Source organism: Prionailurus bengalensis, chromosome D4 (assembly GCF_016509475.1).
Source record: "Prionailurus bengalensis isolate Pbe53 chromosome D4, Fcat_Pben_1.1_paternal_pri, whole genome shotgun sequence".
Taxonomy (NCBI): Eukaryota; Metazoa; Chordata; class Mammalia; order Carnivora; family Felidae; genus Prionailurus; species Prionailurus bengalensis.
In genome coordinates, this window is record NC_057359.1 from 4,700,469 (window position 1) to 4,722,383 (window position 21,915).

At 54.1% G+C, this 21,915-nt stretch overlaps 1 protein-coding gene across 2 annotated transcripts in view; it reads right to left on the minus strand.

Moving 5' to 3' along the window:
- Window positions 1-21,549, minus strand: part of ROR2 (receptor tyrosine kinase like orphan receptor 2) — a 195,869-nt gene extending 174,320 nt beyond the window's left edge. The window contains exon 1 of one of the 2 annotated variants that reach the window (XR_006295075.1): window positions 21,213-21,547. Coding sequence is in view for 1 of the 2 variants with exons in the window: in XM_043566563.1 (XP_043422498.1) it covers window positions 21,213-21,300 (88 nt within the window). In the remaining variant the exon portion in view is untranslated. Of the gene's footprint in view, window positions 1-21,212 lie in introns of both variants that reach the window. The other variant, XM_043566563.1, reaches the window with a different exon arrangement.
- Between the last annotated feature and the right edge of the window lie 366 nt (window positions 21,550-21,915).

Here is a 21,915-nt window from a genome sequence, read left to right on the forward strand (position 1 = left end):
CACAAGGCCAGCCCTGGCCCAAAGCTACTGCTGAGGGATGACCGTAGCGTCCAGAGGGCCGTCCAGACTGCCCACACCGCACTGGATGGCCGCCCTCGTCCGCCAGGACCTCGATCACAAGGAGGGACCGGGCGCCACGGATGCCTGCAGCCCCCCATCGCTTGTTAGCAAAGACTGAAACACCCTCGATGTCAACAGCCCGGCTTATTTTGTCGCAAAGTCTGAAACGGACAAACTGGGGCCTTCACCAACAAATACACGGCATCCCCGATCCCCTCCGCAGGCGCCCCGGTTCACGCCGTGGGGCAACTCTACACGATGCAGCTCCGTGGTCGAGGCAGAGACCACGCCTTCCGCCGGTCCACAGATGCAGAAGTGGTGAACCCCCATGCCCACGCCCACACTTCCCCCAACACGGTCCCTGAGTCTAAAGAACCCCCTGATCACACGTCTGGGAAGCAGGTTTCTGTAAAACCGCACGTATCAGTCTCCAGCCGTGCTCACCTCTCACCCCGGCCTTTCTTCTGGGGAGCAACTCTGGGGAGGGGCGACCAGGGGAACCCACTTTGGGAAACAGAGACCAATGTCGCCACGGAGGAGAATCTCAATGACCCCACTAGGCCATGACAGCCTCGAGGATGTCCCCGCCCACCAAGGCTCCGCGGTGACGCAGAGGAGACTAGACAGGTTCATAAGGATGTGTGCAAAGGAGAGAGGGGTCCGTCTGATGTCGCTGAATTTACACACCGTTAAGGGACTGAACCCCACCTGCAGAGGAAGTGACACCCAAGACACTGAAGAACTGCATCAGCATGCGCATCTGGTCCCTTGGAAACTCAACTCTGCTCACGGGCCAACCACATTCTGACCCCCGATTCAAGATGGCAAAGACATGCGCCCTCCCCTCACGGAGTCTCCCCATTTTCAAGAAACCCCCACACGTCCTCCATTCTAACCAAGTATGAAACTGGAAACAGAACTCACCAACCCCCACGAGCCTCAGGAGGACGCATGTCCCCGCTACTGGCGTCAGGGACGAAGGCCACAGCACTGGGGTCACCGCACGGGCACAGCAGATGCAGGGCACAAGGCCCACGCCTGGCTTCTGCACACCACGGGAGCCACGGTGAGGGAAAAGCCCAGCACGTTTCCCATCATTGTGTCAAATTCCCAGACTTCCCAGAATTCCCAGCAGCAGCTCCTCCCCATGGCGCGGAGACGTCAGCTGGGAGCTGTGAAAACGAAATCCGGATTCACACGCCACGACCCGGCCAGTCAGTAAGGATCTCAAGCAGGGAGAGGGAGACGCCAGAACCACGGTGTCGGAAGCCCCCCAGCCAGGCAGAGACCCTTGTGGGAGTCACTAAGCGTCTGTGCGTGACCAAGGTCCCGCTGGCAATGAACAAAGGCTTCGTAAGTGAATCCATCGCTCAGGCAAGGTTGCGAATTGCTTACAGCGAGTCAGGACCCAGGGTGGACCTACTGACCGCAGGGGCCACACCGGCGAAGCCACCAGTGGTGTCCCTGAGAATATGGCACCAGAAAGATGTGTACTCATAGGTGTGACCGATGACAATGAACTAAGATAAAGAACGAACTAACTTGCACAATGAAAATTGGGTACAGGCCAGTCATTACCAGGGCACAAACTGGCGAAGCGACTGAATTTCAAGAATTCACAATATTTGCTGGTAAATCTTTGCCCTTCCCTTTTATGTTTTACCTCCTGGTCACTTGATTTAGATGCGTATGCATCACCAAAGTCAAAGGAAACAAAAATAGAACGTATAACCCCCAAAAGTAACAGAAGTAAATAAAGCCAGAGGGAAAAACTTACTAGCTAGAAGAAAAAAGGACCAAAACCCAAACAAAGCGATTTGTTACATTTAAAATATAACAGACATTTAGGGGTCTAGGCGGCTCAATCTGTTGATTTTTTAAATTTATTTACTTTGAGATGCAGAGAGAGTAAGCATGGGAAGGGCAGAGAGAGGAGAGAGAAAGAATCCCAAGCAGGCTCCACACTGTCGGCACAGGGCGCGACATGGGGCTCGATCTCACAACCTCAAGATCATGACCTGGGTGGAAATTAAGAGTCAGACACGTGACCAACTGAGCCACCCAGGAGCCCCAAGTTAAAATTTCTTCTTTAAAAAAAAAAAATTTATTTTTTTAATGTTTACCCATTTCCTGAGAGACAGAAGGTCAGGAGGGGAGGGGCAGAGAGAGGAGGAGACACAGAATCCGAAGCAGGCCCCAGGCTGTGAGCCATCAGCACAGAGCCCGACGCGGGGCTCGAACCCGCGAACTGTGAGATCGTGACCTCAGCCGAAGTTGGATGCTTAACCGAGTGAGCCACTCAGGCGCCCCTAGAATTTCTTCTTAAACAACTCTTGAATCACAGAAGAAAAAGAAACTGAGGATTGTAGACTACCTGGGAAATAACAGTAAGGAAAACACTCGTGCAACATGTAACACAATCTAAAACGTGTAGCTACCGCTGGGCTCACGAAGAGACCCTTAAGAACTTGCTAACTGGGGCGCCTGGGTGGCGCAGTCGGTTAAGCGTCCGACTTCAGCCAGGTCACGATCTCGCGGTCCGATCTCGCGGTCCGGGAGTTCGAGCCCAGCGTCGGGCTCTGGGCTGATGGCTCGGAGCCTGGAGCCTGTTTCCGATTCTGTGTCTCCCTCTCTCTCTGCCCCTCCCCCATTCATGCTCTGTCTCTCTCTGTCCCAAAAATAAATAAACGTTGGAAAAAAAAAAAAAAAAGAACTTGCTAACTAAGGATAAAACTGATCTGAGATTCATCTAGAAAATTACACAAGACTAGCCAAGAACATTCTGGGGGAAATGGGTAAGAGAACAGATTACTCCTAGTAAATGCTAAAATTTATAAAGCTATGGTAACTTAAAAAAAAAATGCTATGGTAACTAAAAGTGGGCCAGCCACTGAATAATCCAAAAATAACGCCAAGCTAACAAGGAATTTTTAATACCATAAAAAAAAAAAAGAGAGAGAGAGAAAGAAAAAGTCTGCTGTTCCAGTAATTGAAAGCAATACATTATTCAATAAAAGGATTTCAGGGCAATTCATGTCTGAGAATAAAGTTGTATCTGAATTCCATGTGAATGAAAGATTCAACCAGAAAGATGAATCATAAAAACTCCTCCAAAAAAGGGTAATTTTAAAAATAACCTTAGAATGGCAAAATTCAAGCTACATGCAAGCAAGCTTCATTTGTTCCTATAAAACTTTCTGCATGGAAACAAATGTCGTCAGGCAAAGGCAAAGGACAGCCTGAGGAAAAAAAAATAGTTTCACATGATCAGGAATGGGGCTAAATATTCTTCGAAGGCGGGGAGGAAACTGAGGACAATGAACAGAAAATTAGTAGAAAAAGTCAACAGTCATCTCCCAGAAAAAGGAAACACAAATGATGTGGAGACACTTAGCGTCGCGGATCATTTAAAAATTACCAATACACAACGTTAACGTGCTGTGTCTATTTTTCAGACTTAACTAAGATTAAAATGCCTGACAATTCCCAGTGTTAGGCAGGGCTTGGGAAAACCTGAAGGGCTTGCCCTCCCTCCCCCACCACCCCCACCTCCCCACCCCCCTCCCCCCACCCCTGCTGGAAGTATAAACAGCTGCCTTCTGGAAGGGCGATTCTGTAAGAGCTATAAAAAATTTAAATATAAATACGCCGGAGGAAAAAAAAATTCACTTCTGGGAACCGACTCTATAGAGACACAAGTGCAAAAAAAAATAATAATAATAATAATAATAAATGTATCTGCAGATGTTCCCCCGCAGCCCTAGTTTATGTAACAGCTACCCCTTCTGATGAGAAGGATCCATCCGTGAGACCAGTGAAATAAACACGTACCTGTGTCTCCAAATGACAGACCTCGGCAAAGGTCTAGAGAAAGAATGGTACCTGGCACGCACGAACAGGGAAAGATTTATACGGACTATTGTTATTGGAAACAGCAGTTCATTACGTGTGACATAAGCTCACTGTGCATAGAAACACATCGAGAAGACCACAATACGGGGGAAGCTTGAAAACATTAAGCTCAGTGAAAGAAGCCAGATACAAAGGCCACATATTGTAGGATTCTATTTAGATGAAATTTCCAGAAGAGGCAAATCCAGAGAGACAGAAAATAGATTAGCGTTGCTGGAGGCTGGAGAGGGGGATGGGCGGGAAGCGCTGATGCAAAGGGGTCTCCTTTGGGGGCGATGGGAATGTTCTGGAACCGGACGGAGGCGGTGAGTGTACCAAATGGCCCTGAATTGTGCACTTTAAAAAGGCTGATTTGGGGGCAGCTGGGTGACTCAGCCGACTTGGGCTCAGGTCATGATCTCCCAGTTTGTGGGTTCGAGCCCCGAGAGGCCGTCTGGGCTGACAGCTTCAGAGCTCGGAGCTGCTTCGGATTCTGCGTCTCCCTCTGTCTCTGCCCCTCCCCCGCTCGCACTCTGTCTCTCTGTGTGTCTCAAAAGTAAACGTTAACAAATAAAAATAAAAATAAAAACAAAAACAAAAACAAAATAAAATAAAATAAAATAAAATGGCTGAATTTAGGTCAGGTGAATTTTACCACAATTTTGGAAAGTAAAATGAAGGAGATGGGCAGGCAAGCACGTGTGCCCAGAAAATATTTGGAATGAAGCACAGAGACTGTTGGCCACATTTATCTGAGGATCCAGGACTAAGGGGGGGGGGGGTGGAAGGGGGAGGGGCGAGGGGAAAGGAGGAGGGAGAGGGGGAGGGGGAGGAGAGGGGAGGGGGAGGGGGGAGGGGGGAGGGGAGGGGGCGGGGTGGGGGAGGGGAGGGGGAGGGAGATGGGGAGGGGGGACGGGGGGAGGGGGAGGGGCGTCTCATTTTCCCCAAGCCATCAGCATTTGTTACTAAGGTTTTTGTTTTTATTTTGTTTTTCTTGACTTTTACCTGGTCAGGTAACACATGCGCTACCCTGATACAAAATCTAAACCTTCCAGAAAGAGCTACATGATTCTCCGTTGCCAAGAGAGACCCCTTGGAAGCATCCGCCGGCACAAAAGACAGAAAAATCCTACAGTACCGTTTCAGGAGGGTTTTCACATCGTGATTCTTCGAATAAATACTTGCAGCTGTAAATTGGTGGCTGGGCCCAAGCCAGAGCTTCCTCAACATCATGAGGACCCCCCTCTCCCCCCTCACACACACACCCAAACACGTGGCAGGCCCCATTCCAAAGCCGGGGGAGGGGGGGGCAATTATAAAGAGCATTTTAAACCTCAACCCGGAGCAGATCAACTTGTACCCACACTTGGTTTTCATTCGTCTTGTTTTGTTTTGTTTTGTTTTGTTTTGTTTTGTTTCGTTTTGTTTTGTGTCAGCCTGACTTCTCGACCCCGTGGTCTAAAATGAGTCAGTCAAGTAGAGGCTGGGCTATCTTGTTTCTTTTTTTTAATTACTATTATTTTACAGAGAGAGAGAGAGAGAGAGAGAGAGAGAAGGGCTCCAAGTTTAGAGTAGCCACACAGAACAACAGCGGCAAAAGGTAAGTGAATTTTATGTGAACTCTGGAAACCCTCCACTCGGGACAGGGAATGGGGCCGGGCTCCGCCTCGTGAAACCACCGGCTGGCGTTCCTTTTTCCCAAATAAAATGACAAGGACACACTGCATTTCGCAAGCAGTGAAAGGAACGGAGTGTAGGTCAAAGCCATCATCCGAATCTTAGCGATGAAAGAATTACCCGCTTGGGGCGCCTGGGGGCTCAGTTGGTTAAGTGTTGCTGGCTCTTTTCAGCTCAGGTCACCATCTCATGTTCGAGGGTTTGAGCCCCACATCGGGCTCTGCGGTGACAAGCGCGGAACTTGCTTGGGATCCTCTCTCTCTCTTAAAATAAACAAACATTAAAAAAAAGAAAAAGAATTCCGTGCTTACATTCCTGACGCAATCCGGCTACACTGGGATTATGCGTCTCCTTGTGGCATCCGCTCCTTCACAGCCGCCTGGCGCCCGGCTGGAAGGCCCAGCGGCCACTGGGGTGCACGCGGACACCCCTGCATGTACCCCTCCTCTCTGCGTGGCCCCATGCGCTCCCCACCCTCCAGCCCCCCAAGGAGCCGACCCTGGTGAGCTGGTAGCCGTGCACACTCGCGTTCTGCCCAGGGTCCCCCCAAAATCTAGAGGGGGCCTCCCCCCTTGACAGACCGCGAGCCAGCTTTGTAATCAGGGCCTCTTTCCCGCCGGGGACTCCCTGCTGCCTTGTGCCTGGGAACAGGACAGAGGGAGGAACAGAGAAGTGCCCCTCCGAGAGCTCCTTCCCTCACCCGCCCTCCCGGGACCCCGAGAGCAGGCACCCCGGAGCCGGGCCAGGGCCCCTGGCCCCTTTCCTCTCCTTCTGGCGCCTTCTGTGGCTCCCCCGCGGGGGCCAGACTTCAAGGAGTCCGATGCCTCCGGCTTCAAAGGCTTCCAGGCCCAGATAAATCACAGGCGCTGATAGCCGAGCGGTCCCAGCGCCCAGGATGTTTGCTTCCAGCGTGTTTGTTTCTGCTGTTACCGGGGCTCCCTCAGGGACACCAAGGGCCGGGCGCCTGGCACTTTGAGGGCTCACCGTGGAGGGGAGCGTGCGCAGATGCCTCCCTCTGCTCTGGGAGCCCCCCCTCGAGAGCCAGGCAAGCAGCCGGAGGAAGGGGGGGGGCGGACAACCACAGAGGGTGGCCACAGCACTGTCGGGGGGGGGGGGGGGGGGGGGGGGAGGGACAGCACGTGACACGGAGCTCTTCCGGAGGGCGGGCATGTCCTCTGTGCCAAGTGGCTGGCCCCCGTCTGGCCACGGACACCCAGAGGCTCCCTGACGGCAGGCCCTGTCGTGTGGGTGCCCCAACTCCTGACCCCAATACCGACCAGTCCTGGGGCCCCACGGCTCACGGATAGAAGGGGTGTCTGTTAGCAGTGTATGAGTCAGCTTGGGCTGAAGTAACAAATAGCCCCAGCTGGAGCGCTTATTCGATAGACATTTACTGCCTCAAGTCCCAGGGGCTGGCAGGGCTGGGTTTTCTCTTCCTATTTTCCCTGTGTCTTCTCTTCCTATTACCTTCCCTCCGGGTGTCTGTCCCTGAGCCCTAGATCCCCCTTTTTATAAGGACACCAGTCATACTGGATTAGGACCCACCGTAACGACCTCGTTTTCACACGATCACACCTGCAAAAACCCTCTCTCCAAATAACGTCACCTTCTCGAGTCTGGGGGTTAGGATTCTAATGCACCTCTTCGTGGGGGAAACGGAATTCATCCGGTAACAGCACGGTATCCTCTTTGTGAAAAAGCTTTGAGAGGAACAAGCCTCCAGCCTACAGCTAGAAGAATTTTAAACTAGGTTTTGAAAGACGGCTCCAATTGTATTTCCATCTCCGCATCCTTTCCGGTTTCCCGTTTTCTGCTTTGGTTTCAAAATATCAAGAAAACTCTGGTTCCTGTGGCCATTTTACACAAGGTTCCAGTATTTCAGCGGCTCTGGGGATTCTGGGATTAAAGGGAGCAGGCCGCCCCGGAGGTCCCAGAACAAGCCCCACCTGGACGCAGCCCCCACTGGAGGGTTTGGGGGACAGCTTTTTGTTTTTAAATGTTTATTTATTTTGAGATTGGAAGAGAGAGAGAAAGCAAGCTGAGAGACACAGAGAGAGAGAGAGAGAGAGAGAGAGAGAGAGAGAGAGAGATGGAGGGAGAGAATCCCAAGCAGGACCCGTGCCGTCAGCACAGAGCCCGACATGGGGCTCGAACCCACAAACTGTGAGATCATGACCTGAGCCGAAATCAAGAGTCAGACGCTCAACTGACTGAGCCACCCAGGCGCCCCTTGGGGGACAGCTTTAAAAATGATAAATGTTGGGGCGCTTGGGTGTCTCAGTGGGTTGAGCATCCGACTCTTGATTTCAGCTCAGGTCACGATCTCGAGGTTCACGGGATCGAGCCCCGCGTCGGGTCCAGAGCCTGAAGGCTGCTTCGGATTCTGTCTCTTTCTCTCTCTCCAGCTTGTGCTCTCTCTCTCTCTCAAAATAAATAAACTTAAAAAATGATTTAGAAAATGATGAACGCTTAGAATGGGATGTGGACTGGACACCTGTGAAGCCAAGAGATGCCCCGTGTGGAGAGTCTAAAAACCCAGGAAACGAGCGGACGTGGGGTTCGTACATCTGTCTGCCCTTCCCCTGCTTGTTCCCTCCCTCTTTCTCCCTCTTTCTCTCTCAAAATAAATAAATAAACTTAAAAAAAAGACACGTCGGTATTCCCAACGTTTCGCCGTTAGAAATGGGGCCGCAGTGAACAACGTGCCTCCCAGGCACGCGTGTATTTTGGGGGGGTAAGCCACAGAACCTGTGGGTTTTGAATGTTAACAGTCCGTGTGAACCGCCCTCCAAGTGGCCACCGACACAGCACGGTGCCACGCTGCCCACGTCACCGCTGGCACAGACCTCGTGACCCACCCCAGGCTTCAGCCAGGACGACACCGAGGTCACCGTCCTCTAAGGTGCACTGTGTTCCATCCTAAGGAGACCAAACCCAAACGCCTTCCCTAAGTGTCGGGCCTTGGGCTAGTTCCTGTTCCACACACAGCCTGCTGCTTGCTCCCTTTTCACCGCGGCATTTATGTTCTCATCAGTCTCATGAGTTACGTGGTCTGGATACAAACCCCCTCATCTGCCCTGTACGTTTTTTGTTTTTGTTTTTTTTTCATTTTTTTTAACGTTTATTTATTTTTGAGACCGAGAGAGAGACAGAGCATGAACGGGGGAGGGTCAGAGAGAGAGGGAGACACAGAATCTGAAACAGGCTCCAGGCTCTGAGCCATCAGCACAGAGCCCGACGCGGGGCTCGAACTCACGGAACGCGAGATGGTGACCTGAGCCGAAGTCGGAAGCTTAACCCACCGAGCCACCCAGGCGCCCCTTCGGTTTATTTATTGTTTTGAGAGAGAGAGAGAGAGAGAGAGAGAGAGGGGGGGGGGAGGGGCAGAGAGTGAGGGAAAGAGAGAATCCCAAGCAGGCTCTGTCCTCGAACAGGAGCCATGCCAAGCAGGCTCGGTGGGGCTCGAACTCACGAACCTTGAGACCGTGACCTGAGCCGAAACCAAGAGTCAGACTCGTAACCGACTGAGCCCCCCCAGGCGCCCCTGCCCTGTTTGTTGTAAACATGTTCTCTCCATCCCGCAGTCTGGATTTTAGAGCGGGCGTCAAATCCTCTGTAGCAGGAAACACAAGACTTGAGTCTTTTTCTGCACTGTTGCTGAAAAGAATGGGGAGGGGCCAGTACAGCCCTGAAAGCTATAACGCCCCCCTCCTCCCTGTCTTTCTACACCTTGATAACCTCTGCCTGATGAGGCAGGTCCTCTGAGACGGGCGAAGAAATGCCCGCCGCACGGATTCCCCCCAGAGGTGCCAAGGAGCACCGATCCAAGAGACACCCGGAACGAAGGATCAGACCGACTCGATGGGGCCTTCCTGGGGCCCTCCGCACACCTCTGCCCCAGGACCCAAATCTGCGGGGCCCCTCTCCACAGAGTGCCCACAGCCTGGGAACCACGGAACAGCACCCAGACCTGCTGGAATTCAGAGCCACAGCCCCCCCGGGAACCCTGGGAACCCCGGGTCGGGCCGAAGGCCACTGTGGATGGTGAACAGCAAAGTTAACCGGCACCCGGACCCGGCTATGAACACAGCAAGCGTCAAAGGCCATTTTCCAGGGAGCCGGGAAAACAGGGCAGGGCCCAGGTCTCAGATAACGCTTGCCTGTGATAACAGTATTGAGACTATGTGGGAAACAGTTCTTACCATTCATGCCGAAGCATTTACAGGTAAAAAAATGAAGGCTGTCCGGGACCCATTAAGAGGGCCAAGGGAAATGAAACAAAATTAACAGAACGTGTGACTGTTGAGGCTGCCTGAAAAATACATAGGCGTTCACTGTGGTAGTCTAATTGCACGTATGTTTGAAGTTTTCTAGAATTAAAAAGACGAAGGAAGGGGCGCCTGGGTGGCTCAGTCGGTGGAGCGTCCGACTTCGGCTCAGGTCATGATCTCGCGGTCCGTGGGTTCGAGCCCCGTGTTGGGCTCTGTGTTGATAGCGTGGAGCCTGGAGCCTGCTTGGGATTCTGGGTCTCCCCCTCTCTCTGCCCCTCCCCTGCTCGCACTCTGTCTCTGTCTCAAAAATAAATAAACGTGGGGCGCCTGGGTGGCGCAGTCGGTTAAGCGTCCGATTTCAGCCAGGTCACGATCTCGCGGTCCGTGAGTTCGAGCCCCGCGTCGGGCTCTGAGCTGATGGCTCAGAGCCTGGAGCCTGTTTCCGATTCTGTGTCTCCCTCTCTCTCTGCCCCTCCCCCGTTCATGCTCTGTCTCACTCTGTCCCAAAAATAAATAAACGTTGAAAAAAAAATTTAAAAAAATAAAAATTAAAAAATAAATAAATAAATAAACTTAAAAAAAAAAAAAACTGAGGGAAAACACGTTAGAAGTTCTGGCAATCCAGAAACAAGGCTAAGACTTGGCGATTTTCAATCTAGTCGAAGAAACGGGGTCAAAAACATGTGAGTCCCACCCCCTCCCCAGCCCTGTGTGAGGTCTGACACCATTTCCAATAAAACACAACCGATCGTGTCTTTCTTCTAAGAGACGCTGCCGGTCTCACGTGTGTATCACTGGACGTGTTCAGTTCTCTATTTGGAAACTGTTTCAAAATTTCCAGAAATGTTGTGAGAGTCACGCACAAAGCTCCCCGCCCCCACGCTGGTGCCCAGATCCATTTCACCCAAGTGTCCATCATCCTCTGCACACACGGTGTTTGTATTCCGACTGTGGACACCACGTCGTTTATCCCGGAACACACAGCATACGCTTCCCGAAAGCCCGCATGTCGTTCTCTTCCGTAACCTCCGTACAATGAACACACTCAGGAAAGTGAACTTTGACGACACTTTTGAATAACTTACCCCACATTCCAACGACAGCCACGGCGGCGTGTTTTTGCTGCAGCACGGCCCCTATGGACTCACACACTCTGCATTCGCTGTCCCTTCCTGGAGTCTCCTTCAAGCTGGACCCGTCACGCAGCCGTTTTTGTCCTTCACGACACTGACCTTTTCTACGCAAAGCCAAGTCTTTCATAAAGTGCCCCTCCAGCTGGGCTTGCTGGTTTGCATCACCATCACACTCAGCTTTTGCAACCCCGAGCTCAGATGCAACCCCAGGGATGCCCTTCGCAGAAGGGTGATGTCTCTCTGCCCGCCCTGGTGGCGTGAGCCTTGATCACCCAGTCGGGGTGACATCCCATGTCTCCGGTCTTGTCACTAACTGTCCCCTTGCAAGTGAGGGCTCTGGGGGGAAATAACTTTTCCCCACGAACATTTCCTGCTCCCCACGAAGTATGGCTTCTTTTTTAAAACGTTTTCTTAAATGTTCATTTATTTTATGGGAGGAGGAGGGGCAGAGAGAGAGGGAGACACAGAACCCGAAGCGGGCTCCAGGCTCCGAGCTGTCAGCACAGAGCCCGACGCGGGGCTCGAACCCACGAACCGCGAGATCGTGACCTGAGCCTGAGTCGGACGCTTAACGGCCTGAGCCACCCAGGCACCCCACGCATGGCCTCTTTTAACTAGATTCAGCACTCATTGAGGACTCTTGGCCAAACCCATCTCTACAATTACTGTGGCCAAGAGTGATTCTTCCTACTCACCGCACACGTATGAGTTGGCATTTTGCTGTAAGGAAGTGCCCTCTCTTCCCCCATCCCTTCCATTTATTTATGTAACACAGTGGGTTAAATAGTGTCCCCAAAATTCATATCCTCCTAGAACTTCAAATGTGACCCTATCGAGAAGCAGTCTTTGCAGAAGTAACAAGTGCCAGATCCCGAGACAAAATCATCCTGGACTTAAAGCAGGCCTAAACCCAACGACAGGTGTCCTCACAGGAAGAGGAAGGGACACACACAGTCACAAAGGAAAGGCGGCCACGTGACAGTGGAAAAAAGAGCAAGCTGATGGGGCCACGAGACAAGGGACCCCGGGAGCCACCGGGAGCTAGAAGAGACAAAACAGGATCCTCCTTCAGAGACTCCCGAGGGAGGCCGGGCTGCTGACCTTGACCTCTTCATTTTCTATGGACATCTCCATCTTCTAAGTCACCTTGTTTGTGCTCCTCTGTCAGGAGGCCCCGGGGCCCTAACACTCGTATTCAGTTGCTTATTTACTTACCATCGGCGTTGAATCACAGATTGCTATTTTGTTCCATGGAACATCCACCTTCAGTTTGAGGCTTAACTTTGCTCCAGATTTGACCACCTGTACTCCTTCGAGTTGGCACCTGCATGTTTCCTATGTCCCCATTATGTCTGATTGCTTACTTTGTATCGCGAGAACTCGCTCCGCGCTCCCGGCTTCTCTTGTATTTCTCCCCATCCTGGCCCCACTGGAATCAGTCATTTCTCCAAAGTATTCCTAGTTCCTTCAATGTGCAACAGAATCTAGCAACCAAGACCCGCACAAGAAGAGTGCTCATTGCTAATGAGGTGCCAGGACATAACTATTACCGATAGAAAAATACATGTTTTAGGATTTCATAATCTTAACACTCACTATTTTGTGTGTGTGTCGTTGTGTCTGTGAATACAGGAAATCGTGACTTATACCAGTTTCTCCAATTCCAATCCAACCCCTCTGGGTTCTTCCTTGTCTCCCTCCCTCCCTCCCTCCCTCCCTCCCTCCCTCCCTTCCTTATTTGCCTGCCCCTCCTTCCACAGTAGGAACCTTGCCTACAACACTATCAACACACTTCGTACAAGGATGTCTGATTTCATACGCAGTTCACAGTTTTAGATTAGATCTCACTGTGAAAAATGAACCTAAGAATGCAAGATTTGTTTCCATTTGTTTTGTCTGTTTTTAATCTACACGGAGGATACATAGAGTACTGGGACCACGGTCACCTGATCTAGGTCTCCCGGCTCCTTATTAGTGTAGTTTCGTTGTTCATTTCCAATATACTTGGGTTTATTTACTTGGTTACATTCAGTTTTAGTTTCCTGCCATCTTTAGTGATTTAGTTTTATTTCTTGAACATTAGTACATTTACATGTTCCAAAGTCAAAACTACACAAAAATATATGGGAATAAACTAGGAAGAGAAAGAAAGTACCGTGGGGGCTCCTGGGCGGCTCAGTCAGTTGAGCATCAGACTCTTGGTTTTGGTTCAGGTCATGATGAAAATACATAAAAATCCTAATATCATACTGAATAGTGAAAAACAGAAAACTTTTGCTCTAAGGTCGGGAACAAAACAAGAGTGTCTGATTTCACCACTTCTATTAAACACAGTATTGGAAGTTCTAGATCAAGCAATTAAGCAAAAACAAAAAAAAAAGAAACAAAAGGCATCCAAAATCGGAAAGAAGTAAACTTATTTCTGTTCACAAATGGCATGACTTTGCTTACAGATCCAGAAAAAATCTACTTGAGCAACGAAATGAATTCAGCAAACTCACAGGACACAAAATTAACAGGCAAAAATCGGTTGCATTTCTACACAGTAACTAACAACAATCTGAAAAGGAAATTAAGAAAATATTTCCATGCACCACAGCATCAAAACGAATAAAATACTTGGAAACATACCTAACCAAGTGGGTAGAAGAGTTGTACACTGAGGGGCACCTGGCTGGCTCAGTCAGTGGAGCGTGGGATTCTTCATCTTGGGGTTGTGAGTTCGAGCCCCACATTGGGTACAAAAACTACTTAAAAAATAAACTCTTTAAAAAAAAAGACTTGTTCACTGAAAACTACAAAACATTACTGAGAGAAATTAAAGAAGATCTAACTAAATGGAAAGACATCCCTTGTTTGTGGATTCAAAGACTTGTCAAGATGTCCAGGGTGCCCCAGGGTGCCCAGGGTGGCTCAGTTGGTTGGCCATCTGACTCTTGGTTTTGGCTCAGGTCACGATCTCAGGGTCGTTGGATCGAACCCCATGTCGAGCTCCTCGCTGGCGGTGCAGAGCGCGCTCGGGATTCTCTCTCCCTCTTTCTCTGTCCCTCCCCCACTCATGCAAGCCCTCTCCCTTTCTCTCTCTCTCTCTCTCTCTCTCTGTCTCAACAACTAAAACAACTATGGGATTTTTAAAAAATTATTCAGCCTTAAAAAGACATGAGGTACTGAAACATGATGCTACAATGTGAATGCACTTTGAAAGCCCTACACAAAGTGAAAGAAACCCGTTACAAAAAGACAGAGCGTATAATCCCATTTACTTGAGGTCCCTACAGTAGTGACCTTCAGAGAGACAGAAAGTGTAATGGTGGGCGCCGGGGGCTGGAAGAAGGGGGAGTCAGGAGTCAGTGTTTAATGGGGACCGTTTCAGTTTGGGGAGAGGAAAAGTTCTGGAGATGGACGGTGGGGATGGGGGCACAACAGCGTGAATGTGCTTCCTGCCACCAAACTACACCATTATGAGTGGTTAAAAGGCTCTACTTTCTGCTTATTTTATATTAACCAAAAAAAAAAAAAAAAAAAAGATCTTGGCCGCCTGGGTGGCTCAGTGTCCAACTTCGGCTTAGGTCGTGATCTTGCGGTTCAGGAGTTCAAGCCCCGCGTCGGGCTCTGTGCTGACAGCTTGGAGCCTGGGTCCTTTTTGGTTGTTTGGTTGTTTGTTTGTTTGTTTGTTTGTAAAACCAAGCAGATGTACAACTAGCCAGAGCCTGTACCCCACAAGCTCATTACACAGAGCACCCCCCCACTGGCTCCTCCTGTAGACTAATCATGCTCAATTTTTCACTGTTGCACACTGCTCTGGAGTCGTATCCAATGTTACACCCAGACTATGATATGGTGACCGGGGGTCATTTCAGTATGTAGAAGAAAACCCCCCATTTCCAACGGTCATTCCCAAGTGTTCTGCAGGAGTCTGCTGTCCAAGAAAACACAGCACAGCATCCCGTGGGAGGGCTACGGGGTCGATTCCGCACCACATGTGACCTGGGGGCTGTGCCCGAAAGCTTTCTCCAGCCTGCAGCCCCTTCTCCCTCCTCACGCCCCTCAGGCCACCCATCCGTGGGCTGCTCACGTTCCAGATGGAGCTCGAGCGTCCACACTGAACTCCTCCTCGCCGTAGCCCAAATCCCACTCATTCTCCTGTCCGATGCCCGTTGTCTGCCCGGAGCCAAAATGCTGAGTGCAACCCTCCTCCAGACCCCTAAGGGACGACTGGACTTTTTTTCTGCCTCAGTTTCCCCCCAGGAAGCTCCTTACCCAGAGAAAGACCCTTTCCTGGAAGTCTCCCAAAGACTCCAACGCCAAGCACCTCGAGATTTTTTCCTTAAGTTTATTTATTTTTGAGAGAGAAAGCGAGCATGCTGGAACAGGGGAGAGGCAGAGAGAGACACAGAATCCGAAGCAGGCTCCAGGCTCCGAGCTGTCAGCACAGAGCCCGACGCGGGGCTCGAACCCACGAACCGGGAGGGTCCTGACCCAAGCCGAAGTCGGACGCTTCACCGACTGAGCCACCCAGGCGCCCCTAACCCCTCGAGTTTTCATGCACCTCCTTTCTTGGGTGCAAACACGACCCCCTCAACCCCCCCAGCGGCTGCCAAATTACCCCTAAGACCCGGCTGCAGCATCCCACCCCTTGTCCCACTCACCCCCCCACGTCCTGAACACGTCTGTGAGCGGAGACCCTCACGCTTGACCCCGTGTGATTTCCCCTGCTGCGTGGACGGCACTCCGGCTGCTCCCTCCTGCTGCGAGCACAGGACCGGCCCCCCAGGGCTGCCGTGGGATCTGGGGTAAGAGAGACCTCCGCCAGGGCTGCCCTCCTTTGGGGGTGACCACACGTCTTCTGCTCCCTTCGGGGGGTCCCTTTGCCAAATCTCGCCGATTCGGTCAGTCTGGACTCTGAGTTTCCCCCCCTCCCTCGTCCTGCCCCCGACAAGTGGCCCTCCCTGTGGGAGACCGCTTCTGCACCTCCCAGTGTGCCAGGCATGGTGCAAGGGGTGGGGGCGACCAGGTAGGCGGGAAGGCATCCTCGGCCCTTCCGCCGTGCGCAGGGGAATCTGCACCGTGCACGCTCGCTCCTCCAGGCGACACGCGTTTCTCTTCTCCTCTTCGAGATCTCCCACTGCAAGATGGATCCCACACTCGGCCTGATTGAACAGTCGTCGCCGCCCCCCCCCGCCCCCCCCCCCCGTCCTCTGTGCTCTTCGTGGCATGGAAACTGCGGCGCCACCCCTCCCCAACACACACACACACACACACACACACACACACACACGGGTGCACAGTGCACATACGCGCTCACGTAATTCTGTCTAGCTGGTGCCCTGGGAGGCTCCCTGCCTTGGTCCTCACCCACCCGCTGGGCGCCCTCGGGGCAGGACGGCACAGAGCAGGGCCCATCCAGTCCCGGTCTGCCCTTCCGACCCCCCACGGCCAACAAGCAAAACGTAAGCAAACATGGGGGAAGCCCCTCCTTGCTCTGGGCTCTCCCACATGCTCCTGGAGCACGTGACAAACACACAGCCCCCGGACAAAGAGGAGGGACGGGCAGCCCCTTGGGCGGTGGCCGACACAGCTTCCCGCGGTGATGAAAATGTCCTGTGGGCGCCGCCCGGGAAATGCAGCCAGTGCGGTGAGGATCGGAGTCTTTCGCTTCACTGTCACCGCAACAGCTCCACGGACCCCGTGGACGGACCCCGTGGCTCCTGTCCCGCACAGCTCCCGTCTGTGGTGAGGGTTTCCTATACTTAACCGCGCGGTGCCCCACCCAGCCGTCCAGGAGGGCGCGGGGGCCATGGAAACCAGGAGGCTGGGAGCTCTGGGGACCCGGGGAAAACCCTCCCCCACTCCCCCAGGACTTGAAGAAGCCGCCACATTCTCCCTAGATAACATCTCAAAAGTGACAGAGTACCTCCCGGGGCTTACTCCGACAATTAAAGACACACACACCAGCTCCCACTGGAACCTGAGACTTTCTGGAGGACAAGCCACTTAGCCTAATTAGGCTAAATTTTTCTGTAATTATCTCCTTCCCTTTGGCTTTTGATTTTTTTGGGGGGGGGGGGGTTCTTTCCCAGATAGAACTCAAAAAAAAAGAGAGAGAGAGAGATTCCCAAACTGGGGCAAACCACACACCAACACAATTCCCTAATTTTGGAAGCTTTCAGAAAATTCCCAGCGTTGTTCGACACTTCCTTGGCCACCCCGTTCATAGGATTTTGAAACAGATGCCACCCCAGATATGATTTATGACCATCTTTCCAACCTGGCGAGCTCCCCCACAAAAGCAAATACATACAGACTGGAAAGAGGCCGGTACCGAACCCCCGCTGGTTGTGGCCCTGATTAAGCGGCAAGAGCGCCCGTGGCTGCAGGATTTTCGCTTGCAAACTCAGGAAGCCCTCCCTACACATCAAACTCCCTGCAGCAAGCAGCACAGAACCAAAGCACCCAAAGGGTCGCCGCAAAGCGATGTTTTCGACAACCGTCCTTTTGACCCCGATCGACCTCTCGTGAAATTGCTACTGGCCACGCAAAATCCAGACTCACCCAGCAACGTTCCTCCGTAAAGCAAAGCCCCCCCTTTGCTTTGAAAGCTTTCGTGCATGACATTCACGGAGGTCACCGGGCAGTCACCACAGGGTCCCCCAAGAAGGAAGTATCTTAATGACAGCCTTCTTTACCAGAATGGAGTCACAGCCCTGAAGAAGCCCCCCCTGCCCCCTGTAGGGCACAGCAGGGGAAGCTGGAAGCTTCCCTTCCCGGCCCTTTGCCACATGGTGACCGCATGGCAGGGGAGGGGGCGGGGCGGACACCTTGGGATCTGCTTTCAGGTTCCCAGGGAATGGACCAAATAAACACCAAAAGGCCTCTGACATCAACGAAAGCTTCAGAAGATGGTTATAAACCCTGGGTGGGGAGTACACTCGCAGCCCAGCAGCCCAGCCCCGCTCTTTCCCTGGACTCCAACTTGGAATTACAGAATTAGCACTCTCCCAGGGAAACGAGATACAGAGTATACAAATTTCCTGTGCTTCATCAGACTGGCCAGGCTTCTGCAGATCAGGGAAACCAAGCCCTTCACACCCAGCTGCCATTTCAATGATAATAACTTTCCACCTCCTGCCCTCCCCAGGAATGCATTTGAAAGACCAGCCACCTCTCCAGCTGATAACTGGCCTCAGAAATCCCCCCGCAGAGGATTCATCTTCCCTACCTGTCAGAAGGCCTGTGGCCCCACCACATTTCTATCCCACTGATGGCTCCGGAAAAGATTCCGAAGGAAAAAGTCGTGTCAAACCCAGGCTCTGCCAGGCTTAAACGTCTGAGGTTAAACCAAGACTAACCCTTCAACGGGAAGCGAGTAATTCACTGCAAATCACTCCATCAGAGGAGAGTAACATACAAACGCCAAGGAAGGCTGTGCTTTGACCGACAACGGGAAAAAGGGTTAACAATAAAGACAGAAAGGTTTTTCACACTGCCTCCTCAATCTGCAAATCACTGTCCCCCAAAACTATCCCAGTAAGCACGTTTTTAAACCCTGGGGGGGGGGGTTGTTTGTTTTTTGGTTTTTGTTTTTGAACCCAAAACACTAAGCGCAAAATTCTGGTCCGTTTTCCAACTGTGACTTACTTTACTAATTGAAAGTTCAGCCTCGTGGACTGGAGCCCCCGTGGGCACCCAACGCCATTTCTGGGAACACTTCAGGACAACAGCTTACAGCGGGACGCCCCTCAGGATCGGTGGTGTCGCGGGTCTCAGGGTAGCCCGGGTAGCCTTCAGGATTTAGCAGACACCAGGGTTAAACTCACTATTCAATATCGAAACATTTCAAATGTGTGCGTCTTTGCTCAGTACTCAGCCATAATAAGAAAAACATGTTGCCTTACTATATCCAGGAAAACTTTTCTTTTTCCCAAGTCTTCTTATTCAAGATGTGTTCACTTGCTTACTTCCAAACGGACTGCTATCATTTATTACGACCATCTCTCCAGGGATCCCATCTCTCCAGGGATCCGAGGCCAGAAATCAACGCTGCACTATCAACATGGGCTAAAGGAGAGCCCCCAAACTGTCCCTCCCAGTCGAGCCCACCTAGGCGGGGCACACAGTCCATCAGGTGTTTGTCTCCTTAGGAAACAGAGCCTTCTAGAAAAACGCAGACGAAGAACTGATAAATCCTCCCACAATAACCTTTCCAAGTTTTTCCATAGTAACGTGATTTGTGTATAAAATACACCCAGATTACAAGGATTCCTCTTCATAGCAGAAAAGACTCCAAGCACCCAAATCCCCTGTAATCACTAAAGTGCATTCATATTTGGAGTACGAATGGTCGTATTTGAATCCCAGAAGGAGAAGGAGGGGGAGGAAAAGCTTTCCTACTCCCTCCCGGTACAGAGATTACTAGTTCCCTGGAAGAAGAAAGTTACCTCCCCACAGGGTTCAAAAGTTAAGCAGAATGACACAGGACTGCTTTCTTCCTCAGAGACGGTCTGAAAGTCGACTGGAAAGGACAGCAATGTGTAAACCACTGCGCTAAAAAAAACGCGAGCGACTTTCCTGTTGTCGGTCCAAGAGCCGATCTGAGCAACAGACGGGTCACCCTCCCTCGGAGCTCCCAGCTCCCACGCCACCCCACCCCACCCTCCGCACAGGCCGCAGCCGCAGGTCGGCCCAGCGGAGTCGTGCAGGACAAGTGACCCCCGCGCGCCCACCGCGCCAGCGCTGCGCCACCGCGCGTCCAGGCTCGGCTTTAAGCCCCTCCCGCCCCCCTCCCAACAGCGCAGCAAACGGGTCGCCCGACTCTTAAAGGGGAGGGGGACTCCTGCGGGGAGGAGGGCTGCAGAAATCCACAGGGAGGTTGTGCGAATCGCCCAGACCGACTTCGAATATACTTTACTCACCACCGCACCGTGCACCCGGGGCGGTGTATGCTTTGAGGGACAGCGACGGAATGCAAACCCCCTGCCCAAATCCAGTAACCAGAAATGTCTGACGTAATCAGCATCTGCTTAAACCCAGACGACCCCCAGAAAGGCTGCCCAGCATTGCCGGTTCTGCAGGCAGGTCCCCGGAGCGGGCAGCTGGCAGCAAGCAAGACGGGGGAAGAGCTGAGCCCCCTTGCGCGACAGTCCCTTAGCTCTCACCTGCCCGCAGGAATACGCGGAGTGGTGCACGGTGCAAGAAGAGGCGGGCGACTCCGAATCCCTCTTACGAGTAAGGGAGCGGCTCACACATTTCTGGGGCTGGAAGCGAACCTCCTCGGCCTCCAAGCCTCCCGCCAGGAGGCACCGCCGCCCTCCCCCACCCCGGCAGGGTGCCCGGAATTCGGCCGCCGCGCGCAGGCCGGAGGTGCCGGGGGGTCCGGACGGCGTGGGCGAGCGCCGCCTCCTTGGGCTCCCCGGGGGGGTGCCCCCCGGCTCCCTCCGCACCGCGGCAGTTCCTACGCGCCCCGGGGCCCGCGCAGACAAGCCCGCGCAGCGCCCCCCACCCCCACCCCTCCGGGGGCAACGTGTGCCCCTCCAGGAAAACGCCACCAGGAACCTGGGCCCGACCCTCCAGCCGCGTGCCTGGTCCCGGGTCTCGGGGCGCCGCCCCAGCAGCCGAAAGGCCTCCCGGCGACCCCCGACCCCAAGCAGGAAACGCCACTCGGCTACCTCCCGGGAGCCGAGGAGGGGGGTTTCGGGGCCAACAAAAGGGAAGCCAAAGTCCTCTTCGACCGGGCGGCGGGGTCGGGAGCCCCCTCCCCCGGGCCCCGCCCGATCGCGGCGCCGGCCCCGCTTGGGGGGCTCGGGGGCCGGGGAGCCCTGCAGGGGAAACCCGGGAGGGCCAGGTCCGAGACGAGATCCTGAGAACCAGAGACAGGTCTGCGGACCCAGGCCCGGGCCGCATTCACACTCACGACCCTCGCAGACCCCCGGCCGGGGGCTTCCCCGCCGGCACCGCCTGCCCGCGCGCCCGGCCTCTGGAAACACTTAGCCGTCCCCTGAGCGCGCCTCCCTGGAAGCAGCCCCCGGCGGCGGGGCGCGGGGCCGAGGCGGGCCGGGCGCGGAGGGACCCTAGGCGGCGCCCCTGGCTCGGGAGGGCGGCCCGGGGCGGCACAGGCTCGGAGGCACAGACCCGGGAGCACCGAGGGGACGCGCCGGGGCGGGCGCGGGGCGGCGAGTCCTACCTGAGGTCCGGGGCACGCAGAGCAGGAGCGCGGCGGCCACCCAGACGGCTGGGGCGCACAGTGGCGGCAGCGCGGAGCCCCGGGCCATGCCGCGGGCCGAGGGGGCCGGGGCGCGGGGGGCCGGCGGGGCGCGGGGGGGCCGGGCGCCACCAGCCCTGTGGGCCGCGCGTCCGCTGCCCTTCCTCCCGGGCGCGGCGCGAGTCGGTCCCTTTCGAGGAACTCCTCGTCTTTCTCACGTCCCGGCCCGAGTGCGCCTCTCGGCTCCCGGCGCGGCGCGGGCTGGCTGCGAGGCTCCGGGGCGCGGGCTGGGCGTCCCGCCGGCCGCCGGGACGAGCGCGGGGGGCGGACCGCGGGCGCGCAGGAGGCAGGGTCCCCGGCTCGCCCGCCCCGATGGGCAGAGCAGGGCCGGCGCCGGCGCCCCCTGCCGGAGGGACGCGCCCGCGGCGGGCGGGGCGCGCGGGAAGCGGGGGGCCGGCACCAGGGGCCGCCGCTCGGTCCCGGGGCTGGCCTCCCGCGCGCGCCTTCGGGACGCTCGGACGCCAAGGTGCGCCCCGGGGGCGCCCCGCCGGCCCGGGCCGCGGCAGCCGTCGCCGCAGAGGCGCCCCGGGCAGCTGGCATCTAGCTTCAGGGGGCGGGGCCCCCGGGGGCCTGGTCACAAATCAGTAACTCGGGACCACACTGCTCCCCGCCAGGCCCACCGGGG